Consider the following 17,179-nt stretch of genomic DNA (forward strand, 5'->3'; position numbering starts at 1 on the left):
TAATGGTGATGGTGGTGATCTGAAGCAGAGAAGGTTTTCCCAATTGTTTGTCTTTTAGTATGAAAGTTGCTTGAATGAGTAGGCTGGATCCGAGGATGCATGCGAATGATTCACAGAGCGAGGCGATGATATCTTAATTACAAGCATATGCTTGACTTTTTCTAAAAAAGAACGGTTTTGATATCATAAGTGGTTCTCAAGTGTCCATATCATTACTTTATGTTTCAATTATTTCAGCTTTCTACATTGTGAAGGCACTTCGTGTCTATGCTCTTAAACGTCTAGATCAGAATTCTTTGCAAACTACAATCACGGCTCAAGCGTATTACGCCGCATCTTAATAAAAGAGCTCTAGTGATCACTTCGAGTTTTAAATCACTTCAAGTTTAAAAAGAATATGACTCTTTCACGTGGACCCTGGCAGTCATTGTTCAATGCGTTGATAGGAATCATCACTTGCACCTGTCAAATCCTCTGAACTGATTTTTCACTTATAAACCCATCAATGCAGATAAGCCCCGCCTCGAAACCAAAACCGCAGTATTCAGAATATGAATATATTCATCAGCTCCGCTACCGCAAACGGCCCGATTAGGCATGAGTCACCTGGACCGGACCAGGTTCTGTGCATTATCAGCGGACCGGTACCGCGCCGGTTGTGTGGGGTCTACGCGCTGTTTTTGATTCATCATTCATTAGGGCTTCGTTACTGTCATAAATGCCTTATACCATCACCTCCTTCTCCACTATGCGAATGTTCCTGCCATCCTCATCCACTGCCTTGTTGCTCTCTTCGATTGGCATTGGAGTCACGCTCTTAGTGCTCAAGCTGGAAAACAACTTGTTGAACTCAGTGTCGTCTAGCTCATCCTCCAAGTCGTACCACAGCTTGGGCTGGTACGTCGACTCCACGAGCGACGGCACAGGAATGCTATGCTGCTTGACCAGCGGAACCTCGACCGCAGCCACCGCCTGGGTGCTCATGTAGGTCTCGCTGGCCTTAGTATCCTTCTCTTCGATCTCCTCTTCTTCCTCATTGTACTCCGTTCTCTTGGTAGAATTGGTGAAGCCATCCATATCAAAGAGGTCCTCTATGCCATCGTCTTCGAGGTCATAAAGCTCGTCTTCCTCCCACACGGTCAAGCCATACTTCCAATTCTCCTCAAGATCATTAATAAAAGCTTCGAGGTCTCTGCGCTCGATCTTGCGCACGTAGCTATCAATATCTTCGTCAACACCACCCACCTTCAAGAGGCGGGTGAAGATTCGAAAGCAGTTCTCGTTCATCGACGGGTAAATGTCGTACAACACCTCGGGTTTGTTGTACAACACGAAGTTCTTAAAGTTGAAGTCACTCTCTAACGACTTCTTAACTGACTTGTTCTTGCGACGGAAAGTGTCAGCCGAGCCCCAGACGTCGTCGTTTGCACGAACAGGCTTGAAGGGACTCGTGCCGAACACAGCCGTCAAAAGCGTCACGCCAAAGGACCAGTAGTCTGTGTAGCGACAGTCGATCTTGTAGGACGACTCTGCGAGAGCACTGTTGGCAAAGCACTCAGGCGCCATGTACTTCTCTGTGCCGACGTTGAAGTCGCTCAGAAGACGAGAACGTGAAGCCAACCCCCAGTCACAGATCTTGACGGATCCGTCCAGGGTAAACAAGATGTTCTCCGGCTTCAAGTCCCGGTGGTAGATGCCCTTGGAGTGGGCGTAGGACAAGCCCAGGTACATTTCCCTGGCCAACTTCCATACGTCCACGGCACGCGGGTGGGACGCCAGCTCGGCGTGGATCACATCGTACATATCGCCGTTCTCGCAGTACTCGAGCACCAAAACAATGTACTCGTCGGTTTCAAAGTGGTCCACGAGCTGGCAGATGTAGGGGTTCTCCGTTCCCAACAGCTTGAGAATGGCGGTTTCGTGGCGGGCCATTCTGGCCACCTCTTTGCTAGACTTGAGCATGGCCTTCAATGCGACCTTGGTTCCTGTCCTGACGTCATCAGCTAGGGTCACCTTTCCGAAGGAGCCCTTCTGGATGTTGGACACGAAGCGATACGCATCGTTGAGGAGGCCCTGCTGGGCTTCATAAGCGCTATGGGTGGTCATGGTGGAAGAAGTCGATTTATGAACAGGAAAGTGTGCTGGGTATTAACAAGGGAAGGGGCACCTATGAACAAGTGTATCGATGAATGACGTAGTTGGATTTGATTGAGTGAAGGGCTGTAGTGTGATTGATTGATTGATGATTTTGTGATGGATTCGAGGAATCCGATCTTGCCAGCAAGACGATATATATGTGGAGGGGAAGTGTAGGTGAATAAGTGCGGGTGCGATGCTATATATCTGGGGTGGAAGATAGGAGAAAAGTGTGGAACCGGGAATGCAGATTAGTCACAAGAGTGCGGATCTGGACCGATAACGGCTCCACCGTTGGGTCAGCAAATAGACGAAAAGAATAAGAGTTTTGATACTTTTGAAAATGTTGTGTTTTTTCTGATCTCCCAAAAATCAAAAACCGCTACGTGTTTCCCAGTTGTTTGCCCTTTCGGCATGGATCGGAATATTGCATTTCGGTGGGCTGACTGTGGGGCAGATAAGCTGGTCTAGTGCGCCTACACCGGTCCGCTTTTTGGGTCTCAGTACACAACATTCTGGGTGCTTCCACCGGGTTCCACGACGTCTTGTTTTTTCATGTGGTGTAGTTTTTCGTTTTTTGGAGAGTTTCAAAAATAGCTATTCTTCAAAAATAGTCGATCTTTTGGGGCGGTTCTTCGAGAATCCATGGCCTTCCTCCCCTCCTCAATCTCATCTGAATGCGCTACCGGTATGGCTCAGAAGCCACAGGGGTGCTTGCCACAGCGCCACGGAGGTCATGAAACGGTCGACTGGGCCAAAAAGGTGAAATTACAGAAAATCAAAAAAATCGATCGGAGCTTGGCCTTTTGTGCTCGCACCTTAGGCTGTGGTGCTTCTTCGCTGCATGCTGGCTTACAGTGAATCGCCGTAGGACGGAGGTGAAGAGGTGAAAAAGAAACAAAATGAGCAATCCAGCCAATCGCTTTGTTTGCTTGAAAACGTGTCCAGGGATTCCCAGGTCATGTCTTTGTTTGATCCAGCTTTCCTCATTGTCTGGCTAAGGGCTGGCTAAGGGCTTATCAGTGCATCGGCCTGTGAAGTTTGGCGATCCGCATAGAGCATCTGCTAACGGTGCCAGGTGGTGGTTCATTTATGGCTACGTCTTTTTTTATTTTCTATTATCATTATGACAAGTTCCCCTTTACCCCTTTTTGGCTCGATTGTTTGAATCGCTTGTTTGGCTCCTTCGACACGGATCATCCGAGCCGCGTACGAACGTTAGGAGGTGGCTTGGGGAAATCGCTTATCGCATTTTGCACCCAAACAGATAAGTGGATCTGGCGGTGGGGACCAGGAATCCGGGAGGTTATTTGAAAAGTGGTGGTTTTTGGATTTCTTTCCAACATCTTGTGTTTATAACTTGCCCAGATTGTGTTTTTTGGTGCACCGCTTATTCCTTCTGTTGGGCCAAGGTGGACTGATTCTGATGCACGGGCATTTGGGATCGCTCGGTGACGAAAAGCCTATATTTCGAAGGTTACCCAAAATATAGACCAAAGAATTGATTGAACTCTTGATTCAGCCAAAGTATCGAGTTTTCGATTTTCTAAGCTACTCTGTATTCACAGCCTCTCTCTAAAAACTCCGTTGCGCAGAAAAAAGCTGGAAGCATGACTCCTACAAAATATCTCAAACTTAGACCACCACGTAAATCTACGTCACTTTTAGCCATTCTACAGTCAAAAAATAACACAATTGTCCATTGACACCACTAAAATACAAACATTAGGCCTTCAACAACGCCTCGATCTTGGGCTCCAACGACTTGGGCTTGGCAAGCGACGAGAAACGCTCCACTACATTGCCCTCCTTGTCAATCAAAAACTTCTCAAAGTTCCACTTGATTCTCGAGAGGCCCAAAAGACCGCTCTTCTGCTCCTTCAACCACTTGTAGACAGGGTCAGCGTTGTCGCCGTTAACCTCAATCTTCTTGAGCACTGGGAACGACACACCGTAATTGAGCTGACAGAAAGATGCAATCTCCTCGGAACTGCCGGGCTCTTGACCACCAAACTGGTTACATGGGAAACCGATGAACTGAACGTCCTTTTCGGCGTACTTCTTGTTCAATTCCTCCAACTCCTTGTACTGTGGAGTGAAGCCGCACTTGGAGGCGACATTGACAATAACAACGACCTTGCCTTTCAAGTCGGAGAAAGGGAATGGCTCGTCTCTGGCATCCAATGGTTTGAAATCGTAAAACTTAGACATTATTCGAGAATTAATATAGCGCACTCGAGTAGAAATGATGGTGGCAAGATTGGCTTATTTATCCTGAGCGCTTCGCTTCCATTGTAGGGATGAGTAAGCGTGACCTCACCGCACGTGCATGGGGGCCCCACGCAAGTTTAGCCTTGGAAGCTTGACTGCTGAATCCGGGATTTTCAAAAAAATAGTAATCAGTGATTCATTAAGCTCGTTTGTTCATTGCAGATACACTTAAACACATGCTATAGCTGCAGTTGTGCGTTTACGAGTAGTTCTTCCCTGCAGCACTTAGTGAAGGAAGTACTCTCCCACAAGACCAATGGCACTAACGACGAATGCAGCACTGGACACAGCGAAAGCAGTCTTGTAAGAATTGCGTTCTGTCTCCAAGTGGTTGAGGTACTCCTTCTTGCTCAACGCCTCTTCGACCTCCTGCTCAATGGCTGAGGTGGTTGGCTGGATGTCGGTTGCTGGCTGCTCTGGCGAGTTTGGCGTGCTGCTAGCAGGCGTAGTAGTGCTAGACAGCGAGTCGCTCACATGGATGTATGATTTGTCCAAGGGGCTGTCGTCACTAGAGCGCACAGGTGCAACGGGTTGCTCGGACTTTTTCTTCTCTACAATCTTCTTCTGGAGACAAGCACGCTTGACGATCTTCACGTCGGCGCCCAATGTCTGTAAGTGGTACAGGGCTGCCGCCAAGGGGGCGCCCAAAGCACAGTACAAAAGATATGGGTGTCTGCCAGATGGAGGCGAGTACTTGTATGCTGTGGAGAACAAATAGGCCGACAAGGTCGCCAAAAGGATGTTTGCAGTTCCAGAAACAACCACATTCTGCATCACCAGCCTCAACACTGATGCAGCGGCTGTGGAGGAGATCGAAACCTGGTTGTTGATCTTACTGATCAAATCAGGGATCTTTTTATACGACTGAAATGCCAAGTTGCCGCTCAAAAGCCCCAAGGAAGAGGCCCCAACGACCTTAATCACGGTAATGCAGGTTCCCATCTTGGTGTTGTGGGTGGAATTGTAAGGGGATGAAGCCAGGGGGGTGACGCTGTAACTTTGAGGAGACGATAAACGAAAAAACTGTTTAAATAGTCTTTGTTAAAACGGCACTGGAATAGATATAACCGCTATTTATGGATTTACTGTCTTTCCAACAAGCAGTGTGAAGCAAAAGCAAATAAGATATCGAGGGGTGGGTTTGCCTCCACCGCGAAGATGAGGGTGGTGGTGCACGGGTGTAGATATGGCACCCCAGATAGAGTCCGACCGGGGCAGTCATCTCTGTGGTGGGAGAAAGAGTCAGCGAACGAATTGAATAAGCTGTATGTGAATAAATTAACTTCGTTTAAGATTGTTGATGGAAAAATGGTGAGTTCTGGTCCCAAGAGGCGAAGAATGACCAGAGTGTAGAAGGCACCTTATTAAGCCGATTTGCTTTTGTCTGTACATGATATCTCAAGCGGTCACCAGCTTCGAGACTAAGACGAAGGTTCGAGCATGCTAAAAAGGGCAGCTGCAAGTAATGCAATGCCTCTTCCACAAAACCAAGCGTATAGGTGTGTGTTCTGTTCAGTGTTGAGCGATTGGTAGCTTCCGATCCGATCCGGTCCGATCAGAACATCCAGCTTTTCCGAAAAGCTCGTTAATATCCCGAAAAGCTCTTTTAATTCTTTGTAACTGCCACGAAGCTAATAGAAGACGTGACAGTGGATAGCAGAACCAACTGTTGCCTTAACTGTTCAGATCAACGGAATCTCCTTATCGCCTCTACCTCAAGTACTCTGGAAGCTTCAGCGGCTCGACTTCAACCGTCAGCACGTCAAAACTCTCTATGAGAAGCTCCACCAAGATCCTTCCGCCACGAGCACCCGCAAAACGACGATATTCCTCCGAAACACTAGCCAAGTTCCATCCTTGCAATCTTCTTAAACAACCAATCACAGCGCCCGTCCTATGACGGCCCATTCCACAACAAACTAAAAGAGGGTAATTCTCTTTATTACACACGAGCTCCAAGGCGTTCTTAATCGTCCTTTCGTCCAACAGGTCCCACGGGTTGATGTTGGAGTAATTGTAGTCGTTGATCATGCCGACAAACTCTATATTGATATTCTGACGAGAGCAGTAGTCCAAAAACTCCTCTGCTGGTTCTTCACTAGCGAGCCATATGATCGTTTTCAAGTTCAACTCCTGTAAAAAGGATTGGTTTATCACCAGCGGTTGGCCAGACCGATATAGCTGTTTTTCCACAGGGCAAAAGTTTAATGGCGGGATAATTCGCAGCACTGGCGCCGTGGTTATGCGCTTAGGCTGTAAAGGATCAACAGGGTGGTCTTCCAGGGCTATTTGGGACATGCAAAGATTGGTAGGTATGGATTGGAGGATCCCAAGACTCGGCTCGTATTGAGGCGGGTCACGTGGGGAGGAAGCAAAAATCGGGGTAGGTCAACGGGGGTGGGAAATTTACATAAAATATTTATTTTATCGAAGAGGTTGAGGTGGAAGTTTCTGGCTGGACTGGGGAGGTATTGTGTAATGGTGGTTGATGGGTGGAAGGTGGGCGTAGTTAATGACAGCATCCTGGGTATAAGGTGAGGCATGGAATAACCTATTGCAATGGCAAGGGAGTTGACAAGAAGTGGATCAAAATGAGAGATTTAATTGATATCCGATGGTTTCTATGTTGTTTCAGGACATTTCTCGTTTGGACTATGAAAAAAGGTGGAGTTGGTGGTGCAAGGCGAAACTGAACACTAACATGCGTAAGCAATTCTTGTGCAATTGCTCATTGATTTCACTAATAAATTGTGAAAACTGTTCCCGACATTGCAATTCGCTATAAGCACTGTAGTCCTCTGCCTTGCATTAGCAGCCATGTAAACCCTGTCTTTCGGATATTCGAAGACTTAAGATGCCCAGATAATCCCATGTCTGTTTCGCCCTTTTTGGCCCTGAATTAGAAATACTATTTTATAGATAAGTCATCCTCTTGAGAACCATGAAGAGGCCTTTACTAATGTAGAAGATTACAGTGTCCTGACTGGTCAAGCACTATCATGGACATACCTAAACAGCAAATCAAGTGCCACTTCTTCAAAAAAATTTCATACCAGGAGCTTAATGGAGCATATTTATCAAAACTATCCTATCCTCTTCTCAGCACTTTCACCGTCTCTACACGTCTATGATACCTCCACCATACAACTTTTCGCAGCCACCTCAACCTTTCAGCACCCTCCAACAACAACCATTCAACAATTACGATATAAAAAACAACCCAAATATACCTTATGTTCAGCCAGTCCAAATTAACAATTCTATTAAAACCATCCTCCCTTTAACCACCTCCCACTTAAACAACCCCCCCCCCCCCCCATTCTCGTGCACCGCACTACCTTCTCACTTAACACGCTGGGACCGTGTTCTTCAAAAACCACCATGGCCAAAAAGGACGGATCCAAAAAGGCGGCTGCAGCGGCCCAGGCGGCGGTTGCAGCTAATGCCAAAACAGACGATGAGATCGTCACAAAATCAAAACAAAGCTCGGTGCTGGGCTCTGTGAATGACGTGGTTGGTGCTGTTCAGGCAACCTACAAGGACTACCTCGAGACGTTAACGCCTCGCCTCAAGTTGATCGACACGTTTTTGGTGTTTTTGGTTGCCGCGGGCGTGTTGCAGTTTGTGTATGTTCTTTTGGTGGGAAACTTCCCCTTCAATGCCTTTTTGGGTGGGTTTATCTCGTGTGTGGGTCAGTTTGTGCTTACGGTGAGCTTGCGTTTGCAGTATGCCACTGCCGACAAGGACCGTGCTAGCAGTGTGTTCAAGGCGATATCGCCCGAGGTGGCGTTTGGCGAGTACATTTTTGCCTCGTTGATTTTGCACTTTATCGTGTTCCACTTCATCAACTAAATAGAGATAAACGGATATGTGAGATAGTGTAGGGGCTGGAGGAAGAGGGGGTTTATGAGCGATTGGCTAAAGGCACATTGATGACATCTGGTTAAAGTGGGATCTCAAATTTTTCCAAACGGAGCTATACTCTTTTTCAAGATCTATATGCTGTTGGATAGATCTGACGATCACCAGCCCAATCTTTCGACCGAATCGTGTCAATTGAAGCCCTCATTAGTTACCGGAGCATAAAGCTCAAATCTAACTGCTACACTCAAGCCTTTCACTCAATGTATATTGCAAAGAAACTCACACGAGCGGAAGGACGACAAATCCACCATGCCTCCGGCTCGCAGATGAACTTTTATTATTAATACACTTGCCTCGTCAGTCGTACGGCACAGCCGTTTACACAATCACACAGCAGCCGCTCTTTTCCTTGGGCTGCTGCGCCTGGGACAGGCTCTGGGCGGTTCTCCTCTCAGAGGCGGCCGCTGGTTTGCTGGGCTGCGCAGGCTTGCTGTCTTCAGCCTTGGACGCCTGGACAGCGTCGGTGTTAGCTGGCGTGGAGTCGTCAGCAGCCTCTGGGGCTGCAGCAGGCTCAGCTGGTGGACTGGCGGGAGCGGTCTTTTCGTTGATGGAGCGCACCAACCCGTAGAAGGCCTCCTCGACGTTGATTCTCTGCTTGGCCGACGTCTCTAAGAAGGGGCAGTTCAAGGCCTTGGCGAACTCGGCACCTTCCTCGTAGCTCACCTGTCTCTCAATCTCCAAATCGGACTTGTTGCCGACAATCAACACGGGCACATTGTCGGAGTCCTTGACACGCTGGATCTGCTCGTAGAAGGTCTGTAATTCCTCAATGGAGTTTCTAGAGTTGATCGCGTACACCAACAAGAAACCCTCGCCGGTTCTCATGTACTGCTCTCTCATGGCCAGGTACTCCTCCTGGCCGGCGGTGTCCAAGATATCCAACACCACCTGCTCGTTGTCGACCGTGCACTGCTTACGGTACGAGTCCTCGATGGTAGGGTCGTATTCATCCACAAAGTGGGACTGGATAAGCTGGATGGTAAGAGCCGATTTTCCGACACCACCGCCGCCGACAACGACCAACTTGTATTCTTTTACCATGACGAAATGCTGCTTGTGGAGTTTGCGCAAGAAGAAACGATTGACTTCCTGATAATAATGCCTTTGTTCCAGGTGGTTTAAATCCCGATCCTATGTTGGCGCACCATGGGAAAAAAATGCTACAGAGGTACGGGTGTGCTGTCGTTGGTCTGTAAGCCCGCGAGCCATTCCAAGCTTATTGCTGTGGAGCAAAACCACATTGTAGCTGTAATGAAGGCATTGCTCAACGAAAATGCTGCAAATTCGCCTTCTCCTGACCATTACCTGACAATATTGAGGGGCAATTCTTCTGGGCCCCTATCCAAATGGAGAAAGGTTCACACGCCTGGCGCCTTTTTCTCCCTGCACGGCACATGCATGGACCAAAGCCAAGAGCAGACCATTTTAAGATACCAGCCTCTTGAAGGTAATCGACGAGATCTGGGAGCAATATCCGGCCGATAAGCCAAGTTTTGGAAGTCAATCATAGTAGATTTCGCAGTTGTCGAGGTCCGTTTGGCCCCACAAAAATGCTTGGATAGTGGTTTTTGGAGAAGTACATAGACGCCTCAGACGCCCAAAGTTGACGACGGAGGTGGGGCTGGTTGTGGCTTGTTTGCCGAGCCGTGGCATAAACTTTACCGTTAACGCTTTGAAAACCGTGGACACGGCGTTCTCTATCGCGATAACAACGCCAGGGTGTGACCATTTCGCAGCCAAATCGCCCAAACTTTCCATGCGGCTTTTCAGCACAGCCAAGGACATGCGTGGAAGAGTCATCTGTGGGGATGGTAGGTGGAGGAGGGGTGATGTTCCAGAAATGAGGCGTAATCGTGCGGTGGAGCAGACAGTGGGTTTCTAGGTTGGTTGCAACGAAAGTGGGCTCACGAGGTTTCGTGTAACACGCCACAGGAGGTACGTCACTGAATGGTTAATGGTCGTTGAAATGTTGCCGATACGGTGTATTGAAAAATCTGGGCGGTTTGGTTCTGAGCTGTTCTGCCAAGGTAGGTGTAGATTGAAGGGCGATAGGGTAGTAAGACGATGAGGAGATAGGATTCATGGAACTGTTCGTGCGGGATTGATGCATCAGTTGGCCAGGGACATGTCCAATGGATAATTTCCCGTCCAATTGATGCTCACCGAATCTCACTTTCATCCGAAACTTCCATCTGGGCACTGGCTTCAATTGGAGCTCTTGAGCCTCAAAATTTCCAACACTTATCCCACGCTCCGTCAGACTCCACCCCCTCATGCCCTCTGTGGCTTCCGCTTCATCTTCGCCAAACACTCGTCACAATACCACTTACCCTTGGGTGGGTTCTTGAATCCAATACACGGCAAGTGGAACCATTCTCTCTTACAGGTCTCTCCGTCGCAACCCACCATCTCGCCAAACGAAACCTGGTCACAGTAGCAGTAGGTAGGCTCGCCCGAAGGACCCAGGCCCTCGTCGTCGCCTCGTCTAGGCTTGTTTCCTGCTCTCTTCTTCTCTGGAGGTACCAGACTCTTATCGTCCTGCGCTCTGCGCTTTTTGGACCCCACGCCGTTACCGTTGACAGAAACAGACTCCAAGGGCGTCGTCTCGCGACCATTGCCTCTGCGTCTCTTGCCGTTATCTTCATCGTCGTCCTTATTTGCTTTTCTGGCTGCAAGAGCCTCTCTACGAGACTCCAGACGCTGCGATTGGGCCAGTTTGGCTGCTTCGGCGGCCGCGGCGGGATCCTGAACCATAGCCCTGTGGTTCAATGGCCCTAGCCTCACCAGCTCGGGGATCTCGTTGTTGCCAATGATCACCTTGTAGTCGTTGTTGATTCTGTACATGTGCTTGGCCATCACGTCGGCGGCCACCGAGGTCACATGCATCTTCTCTTCCAAACACGGAATGACCTCGAAGACCCGCTTGCGGATCCGTCCGAGCCGTTGTGTCTTGTCTTCTCTACTAAGACCATCCTGAGCTCCGTCCTTGTGGAGATCTTCAATGTAGCTGGCGACTTGTCTGTTGATGGCCGGAATCGAGTTAATGCACTTGGCGTCGATCTCCTTGAGCAAGGTCATGTACTTGACCAAATCCATGGGCATGGCTTCCAAAGCGTCCAGGATATCGTTCAATCCTGGGAGAAGCTCATTGGCGTTTGTGATGTTGCGTGGTTTCTGCTTGAACAGGTTGAAGTACTTTCCTGCACCCTGCTCGGCCTTGGCCTTGTTCACTAGTCTCTGTGACTTTTGTCTGGCCGGAAGATCGTGGTGCATGGTTGGAGGTTGATTGAGAAGAGCCCCGGCTTTTCAGCATCACCAAGGTCGTGCGCTGCCCAAAACACGTTTGGGTTGGGATAGAAGCAGGGGAAGGCAAGACATTGGTATTTTTTATATTTTTGACGTAGTCGCTTGAGGGGCATTTGGGTGTTGGCTTGTTTTGTGGTTGCTTTGTTGGCGCATTGACGAGCAGTTGTGTGAGGAAAGGGAAGGTGGTAGATGTAAGTGATTCGAGATAAACTGGTGTTATTTTAAGATTGCGATTATCGCCCTATTATTTTTCACTTCGTTACGGTACGAAAGAGGATCCTTGGTGTGGTATCAAATTGGAGTGGAGCTTTAAATTAGTACATGGCTGCGAAATAAGTGCTTCTATGGTATGGTAAATGGCTGCGAAAGGAGTGGGATGGTCAACCCACCATACATCATGACCTCGGGAATCACCTTAATTTCAGAGTGTCTCAGAGAGACGAAATCAACCTGAAGCTAACGACATTCTGTAATGTCTAGTCAATCCCAGCCAATGGGACCAAAGTGCACCTCTTCTTTATACCAGTATGGATCCTAATACGGACGCATACCTTCCAAGAACTACACTATAGCCAGCACAATCAAAAGATCCTCCCAATTTGGACTCACCAAATAGTGGCTGAAGTACATCCACTTGCATCCCGAAAATGCGATCTTCATAGCAGGCTTTCTCCACCGTTGCATGCCGAATGTATGTTTAGCTTCAAGCTTGATGCTTTGAGAGATGTTTTTTGACTTTAAGCTGGCATTCACCAAACAATGCCCTGTCGATAAGGTTTCATGGTCGTCAATCGGGACAGCTGCGGCAACAGTGAAGCGTTTTTTAGACAAGCTAAAAACGTTTGGCTACTAGGTTCAGCCAGCCAAACTATGGACAATGGCTGCAAATAGGTATAACCTCTGACGACATTTTAATGCCTGCAAGGACAAACGACATCAAATAAGCTCCCAACGAGAAGCCAATCTGCACATCCAATAATCCCCATTGGATCCCGCCAATTCTTCAAATCATAGACTATCTCCAGTACCACCTCAGGGATTCTTATCGGAGGAGCTGCATATGCAAGTGATGCAGGAGACACATTGACACATGGTTAAGATACCCACACTGGCGAGGGCACGGCACAAGTCCGAAATACACACTCCCGCGATCTTCGGCATCCACATCACCCCCAGTGAGCCACATTCCGATTGTATGGCGTTTAAACGGTGGCACGTGACCGGTCACGTGCGCAGACACGCGGCTCGTCACCAGAATGACACAATTAATTGCAAAATGTCACGTGCCCTACAGCACACTAGCAGCCTTAGCATTCAAGAAACATGAAATTTGACTGGCCTATGCCTTAGAATTTGCTTCTTTCGCTGTTGCTGTGGCTGTTTTTGTGACATATACCGCACATTTCATTTTTCACCGCCCGTTCGGCTTCGCCACTTACTACACCCGGTGCTTCCGTGAAAAACCAACTCCGAACTCGAAGGCCAGGAGGCAAACAGCAAAAAACTGAAAACAACAAACTCGGTTTCTGGGGATTTCGGAGAATTTACCTCCCCCACCGCATTATCAAATATAGTGCCCCTTTCGTGCTGCTGCAGGGCCAAACCCACGCTGCGAGCCACAGTTCCTACCATATAACCTGTCCCAGCAGCAAAGTATATGCCTCTCGAGCGACCAGATCTTTATTTATTACTTAGTTCACTATGAGCTTTTCCATGTTTGGCGAGGACTCCCCACGCAGCATCCAGCTGCCGGATAATTATCTAGTGGGAAGAAATAGTCCTGTGGTGGTGGAGCAGAATGTCAGTTATACCAGGGGAAATCCTACTCATGGGGTTCAGCAGAGTCTGCTTCCGCTGGATCCACGCAGACTACCGAGCAGATTCCGAAATAACAGCGAAGCTAGGGAAAACGGGAACGGAAACGGGAATGGAAATGATGAGGATGCAAGATTTCTTCGTTTGGCCCATGAGGCCTTAGTAGCTTCCACGGCCAAGCTGGATATGCTTGTGGATCCGACGATCGAGGATCTTTTAACGAGACTTCAATATGCGCTGCTGCCCCACGGGAACCCGATAAAACGGTCTCAGAACATCACAGCTAACGAAAATGGTCAACTTATGATTCAGAACTTCTACGATGGGTTCCCCAACATGAGCAACGATATCTTCACGGGCACGCACAACCACCCGCTGAATTCTAATAACTCAGGCTGGAACTTCCTTCTAGACGAAGAAAAGAAGAAAAGTGAGATCAAACAAGAGGCCGAGGAAGAAGAGGATAAGGTTCCGGCGCTAGACAGAAAAAACAAGCTTCAAAGAAAGTTCCCGTGCCCGGATTGCGATATGCTGTTCCGGAGAAGCAGCGATCTCAAGCGCCATGGAAAACAGCACTTGGAAATCCCAGCCAATATCTGTCCTTCTTGTGGCAAAGGCTTTGCTCGAAGAGATGCTCTTAAACGGCACCAGGGCACGCTTACATGTAAGAGAAACGAGCTCAAGGGCTTGTACGAGAAGAACTTGACATATCTACGAGAGCAGCAGCAGGATAAGCGATAAGTTGGGAGAATTGAGGATGCGTAAGTCACGTCAAGTGCTTGTTTCACGTCAAGTGCTTGTTTCACGTCAAGGTGGGCTTGTTTCACGATTGCCTGCGGACAATGCGTTTTTCGAAAGGCGCTAAAGATTCCGTGGAAGCATTGCTTGAACGCAAAATCAAGTGTGGCTCACTTTGGATTCTGGTGCGGTGGGATTTGTGGCAGCGGGACTTTCGGTCCTGAAGCGAATTGAAAGATTTCAGAGAAGCAAAAGGAGAAGTCATTGTTGGGTGATGGATCACATAATACCCTGGGGTTGTTGCGAGACCGCCACAGTAACAACTTCGAGATTGTGAGTTCCAGAGATGCAACGGTGATGCCAAAGCTAATTCAGCAAATTCACCAAACTCTCAATTACCAATCCAATTGAGGTGAAGGGAATTGGGCGTTGTCCTACGTTTATCGGCTCTTCAGGTTCCTACAAATGCCCGTCGCCTGGCTCAGATCCGGCGATGGAGTTGCTAAACCTTTTAGCCAGATAAGCTCATTGTAAAGATCACTGCAAAATTCACACTTGGCGTCTCCACCCGGCTTCACCCGATCAGATCCAAGAGAAGATCGGCTATAGGCTGCTCGGCGATAGGCCACGCTGCAAAGTATAAAATAATCCACCATCCCCACCTGCAAGTCGTAAAATCACATCTCGATCAAAACCCAGGATTCATCCACGGGTGACAGGGTCTATTTTCATAGGCGGTTGCTTTGTAGGGTTAGTGCACTTTTCGCAGCCAATTAACGTTATCGGACGAATGGAAGCGGGCCCATCCAACGGTTCGGGAGGTTGTTCCGAGCAACAGCAAGGACTAAGGACAGAATAACAAAGCACAAGAAAAAAAAAAAAAAAAAAAAAAAGAAGGAAAAACGTAACAGCAGCGCTTCCCCTCCGCCGTTGGGGCACGTCACATGGCATGTCACTCACACGACACCGAGGCCGACTGGCGGTTGTTCCGTTTTCGCTGCGTTGAAAAAAAAAAAAAAAAGAGCCAAAATCACACTCGCGCAACGTCATTATACGCCCGGATAAACCACCAGGGAGTATCCATCTAACCAAGTTTTTTTAAAGAGTAGTGAAAAATCTGTTGGCTTCACTGAACAGAGCGGCCCGAATTGCCCCCTAGCTCCTTTTCCCCATCTTTTTTCCTATCCTTTTCCCCCTTTTAGACCACATTCGTGGACCCTCCCTCTGACTTCCTCGGTGCACTGGACCACGGCTTTTCACTTGGCAAACCCTCCACATTCACCTGTGCACCTGTGTTCCTGAAGGGCCCCAGGTCACGCTGACCCCAGAAACACCCCGGAAACGGCCCCAGAAATCCACCTTCAAAAGGGTCGCCGTCGGTGCTACCCAACCACAACCCAAAAGGCAACCCAAAAAGCGTCCCCTCAGTCACGGGCCCGGCGTCAGGTGGTGGTTTTTCCAGAACAATGTGGATTTTTTTTTCTTCTTCCAGGGTTTGTTAGTATCGCCTGTATTGTGTAGTGACGTCTAGGCGGGCCATGCTGTATTTCGCAGCCATCCCTGGGACCCCAGGCGGTGGAGACCAAAGCAAATGAAACCAGTTAAAAAAAAATAAAGAAAACGGTGGGAAATCCCCGTTTATATACTGCCTCTCCTTACTCCACCCTTAAAAGTTTAACACTTTTCTTCTTTTTGGATGGTCCCTCCTGCCGCCTCCGTTGTGCCGAGGTCGGTACAGATTCCATGGAGCCCGGTGAGTTTCTGTTTTCCCGCGCGGCACTACTTAAACGGCTGCCTTGCCGGAAAAATCGCACCTTATCATCATGTCTACTCCAGCTCAGAGATTGCAGCATCTTGCTCAGATTATTGGTTCCAGAACCCTGGCCGAGAGCCTGTTGCTGCCTCCTTCGCCTTTCAAGATCGCCGTCATCGGCTCCGGCAACTGGGGCACCACCATTGCCAAAATCTTGGCTGAAAACGCTGCCGCCAGACCTCACTTGTTCAAGCACTTTGTCGACATGTGGGTGTTTGAGGAGAAGGTGGACGGCAGAAACTTGACCGAGATCATCAACACCGACCACGAGAACGTGCGCTACCTCCCTGGCGTCAAGCTTCCCAAGAACTTGAGGCTCTTCCTGATGTCGCCAAGGTGGCCGAGGATGCTGATCTCTTGGTGTTCAACTTGCCCCACCAGTTCTTGCCCAAGGTGTGCAAGCAGTTGAAGGGCAAGGTCAAGCCCACCTGCCGTGCCATCTCGTGCCTCAAGGGTCTCGAGGTGACCCCTGAGGGTTGTAAATTGTTGAGTACCGTCATCACCGAGGAGTTGGGTCTTGCCTGCGGTGCTCTTTCCGGCGCCAACTTGGCCCCTGAGATCGCCAGAGGCAAGTGGTCCGAGACCACCGTCGCATACACCATCCCCAAGGACTTCCGTGGCGCTGGCTATGATATCGACCTCAACGTGCTCAAGGTCGCTTTCCACAGACCATACTTCCACGTGAACGTTGTTCAGGACGTGGCGGGTGTTTCTGTGGCTGGTGCCTTGAAGAACATTGTCGCTTTGGCCGTCGGCTTCGTCGAGGGCTTGGGCTGGGGTGACAATGCCAAGGCTGCCATCATGAGAGTCGGCCTTTTGGAGACCATCCAGTTTTCCCAGACTTTCTTCCCTCAATCCGAGTCTGGCACCTTCACCAAGGAGTCCGCTGGTGTTGCTGACTTGATCACCACATGCTCTGGAGGTAGAAACGTCAAGGTGGGTCGCTACATGGCTGAAACCGGTGACTCTGCTGAGGTTGCTGAGAAGAAGTTGTTGAACGGCCAGTCCTCCAGGGTATCATCACCGCCCGTGAGGTGCACGAGTTGTTGACCAATGTGAACAAGACCGGCGAGTTCCCCTTGTTCGAGGCAACCTACCAAATCATCTACGGTACCGAGAGTATCGAGAACTTGCCCAAGTTGTTGGAGACTTGCGACTAGATAGATAGAGAGGAGC

The 17,179-nt window shown here is 48.9% G+C and overlaps 9 protein-coding genes across 9 annotated transcripts; 3 read left to right on the plus strand and 6 right to left on the minus strand. All coding sequences in view use genetic code 12, as the record gives it.

Moving 5' to 3' along the window:
- Nucleotides 1–723: 723 nt before the first annotated feature.
- CXQ87_001714 (uncharacterized protein) lies at nt 724–2,106 on the minus strand (the record flags this gene model as incomplete). The annotated part of the gene is made up of 1 exon (XM_025480246.1): nt 724–2,106. The coding sequence occupies one exon, from the start codon at nt 2,104–2,106 to the stop codon at nt 724–726; it is 1,383 nt and encodes a 460-aa protein (XP_025334546.1).
- Nucleotides 2,107–3,861: 1,755 nt separating this feature from the next.
- Nucleotides 3,862–4,347, minus strand: CXQ87_001715 (glutathione peroxidase; the record flags this gene model as incomplete). Its single annotated transcript, XM_025480247.1, has 1 exon — nt 3,862–4,347. The coding sequence occupies one exon, from the start codon at nt 4,345–4,347 to the stop codon at nt 3,862–3,864; it is 486 nt and encodes a 161-aa protein (XP_025334547.1).
- Nucleotides 4,348–4,632: 285 nt separating this feature from the next.
- CXQ87_001716 (uncharacterized protein) lies at nt 4,633–5,349 on the minus strand (the record flags this gene model as incomplete). Its single annotated transcript, XM_025480248.1, has 1 exon — nt 4,633–5,349. One exon carries the CDS (start codon nt 5,347–5,349, stop codon nt 4,633–4,635), a length of 717 nt encoding a protein of 238 aa, XP_025334548.1.
- Nucleotides 5,350–6,117: 768 nt separating this feature from the next.
- On the minus strand, nt 6,118–6,705 carry OCA1 (putative tyrosine protein phosphatase; the record flags this gene model as incomplete). The annotated part of the gene is made up of 1 exon (XM_025480249.1): nt 6,118–6,705. The coding sequence occupies one exon, from the start codon at nt 6,703–6,705 to the stop codon at nt 6,118–6,120; it is 588 nt and encodes a 195-aa protein (XP_025334549.1).
- Nucleotides 6,706–7,788: 1,083 nt separating this feature from the next.
- CXQ87_001718 (dolichyl-diphosphooligosaccharide-protein glycotransferase) lies at nt 7,789–8,259 on the plus strand (the record flags this gene model as incomplete). Its single annotated transcript, XM_025480250.1, has 1 exon — nt 7,789–8,259. One exon carries the CDS (start codon nt 7,789–7,791, stop codon nt 8,257–8,259), a length of 471 nt encoding a protein of 156 aa, XP_025334550.1.
- Nucleotides 8,260–8,649: 390 nt separating this feature from the next.
- Nucleotides 8,650–9,372, minus strand: RAS1 (Ras family GTPase; the record flags this gene model as incomplete). The annotated part of the gene is made up of 1 exon (XM_025480251.1): nt 8,650–9,372. The coding sequence occupies one exon, from the start codon at nt 9,370–9,372 to the stop codon at nt 8,650–8,652; it is 723 nt and encodes a 240-aa protein (XP_025334551.1).
- Nucleotides 9,373–10,602: 1,230 nt separating this feature from the next.
- PHO23 (Pho23p) lies at nt 10,603–11,604 on the minus strand (the record flags this gene model as incomplete). Its single annotated transcript, XM_025480252.1, has 1 exon — nt 10,603–11,604. One exon carries the CDS (start codon nt 11,602–11,604, stop codon nt 10,603–10,605), a length of 1,002 nt encoding a protein of 333 aa, XP_025334552.1.
- Nucleotides 11,605–13,338: 1,734 nt separating this feature from the next.
- On the plus strand, nt 13,339–14,193 carry CXQ87_001721 (uncharacterized protein; the record flags this gene model as incomplete). Its single annotated transcript, XM_025480253.1, has 1 exon — nt 13,339–14,193. One exon carries the CDS (start codon nt 13,339–13,341, stop codon nt 14,191–14,193), a length of 855 nt encoding a protein of 284 aa, XP_025334553.1.
- Nucleotides 14,194–16,013: 1,820 nt separating this feature from the next.
- GPD1 (glycerol-3-phosphate dehydrogenase (NAD(+))) lies at nt 16,014–17,163 on the plus strand (the record flags this gene model as incomplete). Its single annotated transcript, XM_025480254.1, has 3 exons — nt 16,014–16,295; nt 16,319–17,017; nt 17,038–17,163. 3 exons carry the CDS (start codon nt 16,014–16,016, stop codon nt 17,161–17,163), a joined length of 1,107 nt encoding a protein of 368 aa, XP_025334554.1.
- Nucleotides 17,164–17,179: the final 16 nt, after the last annotated feature.

This window comes from Candidozyma duobushaemuli, assembly GCF_002926085.2.
Source record: "Candidozyma duobushaemuli strain B09383 chromosome Unknown B_B09383, whole genome shotgun sequence".
NCBI classification, from domain to species: Eukaryota; Fungi; Ascomycota; class Pichiomycetes; order Serinales; family Metschnikowiaceae; genus Candidozyma; species Candidozyma duobushaemuli.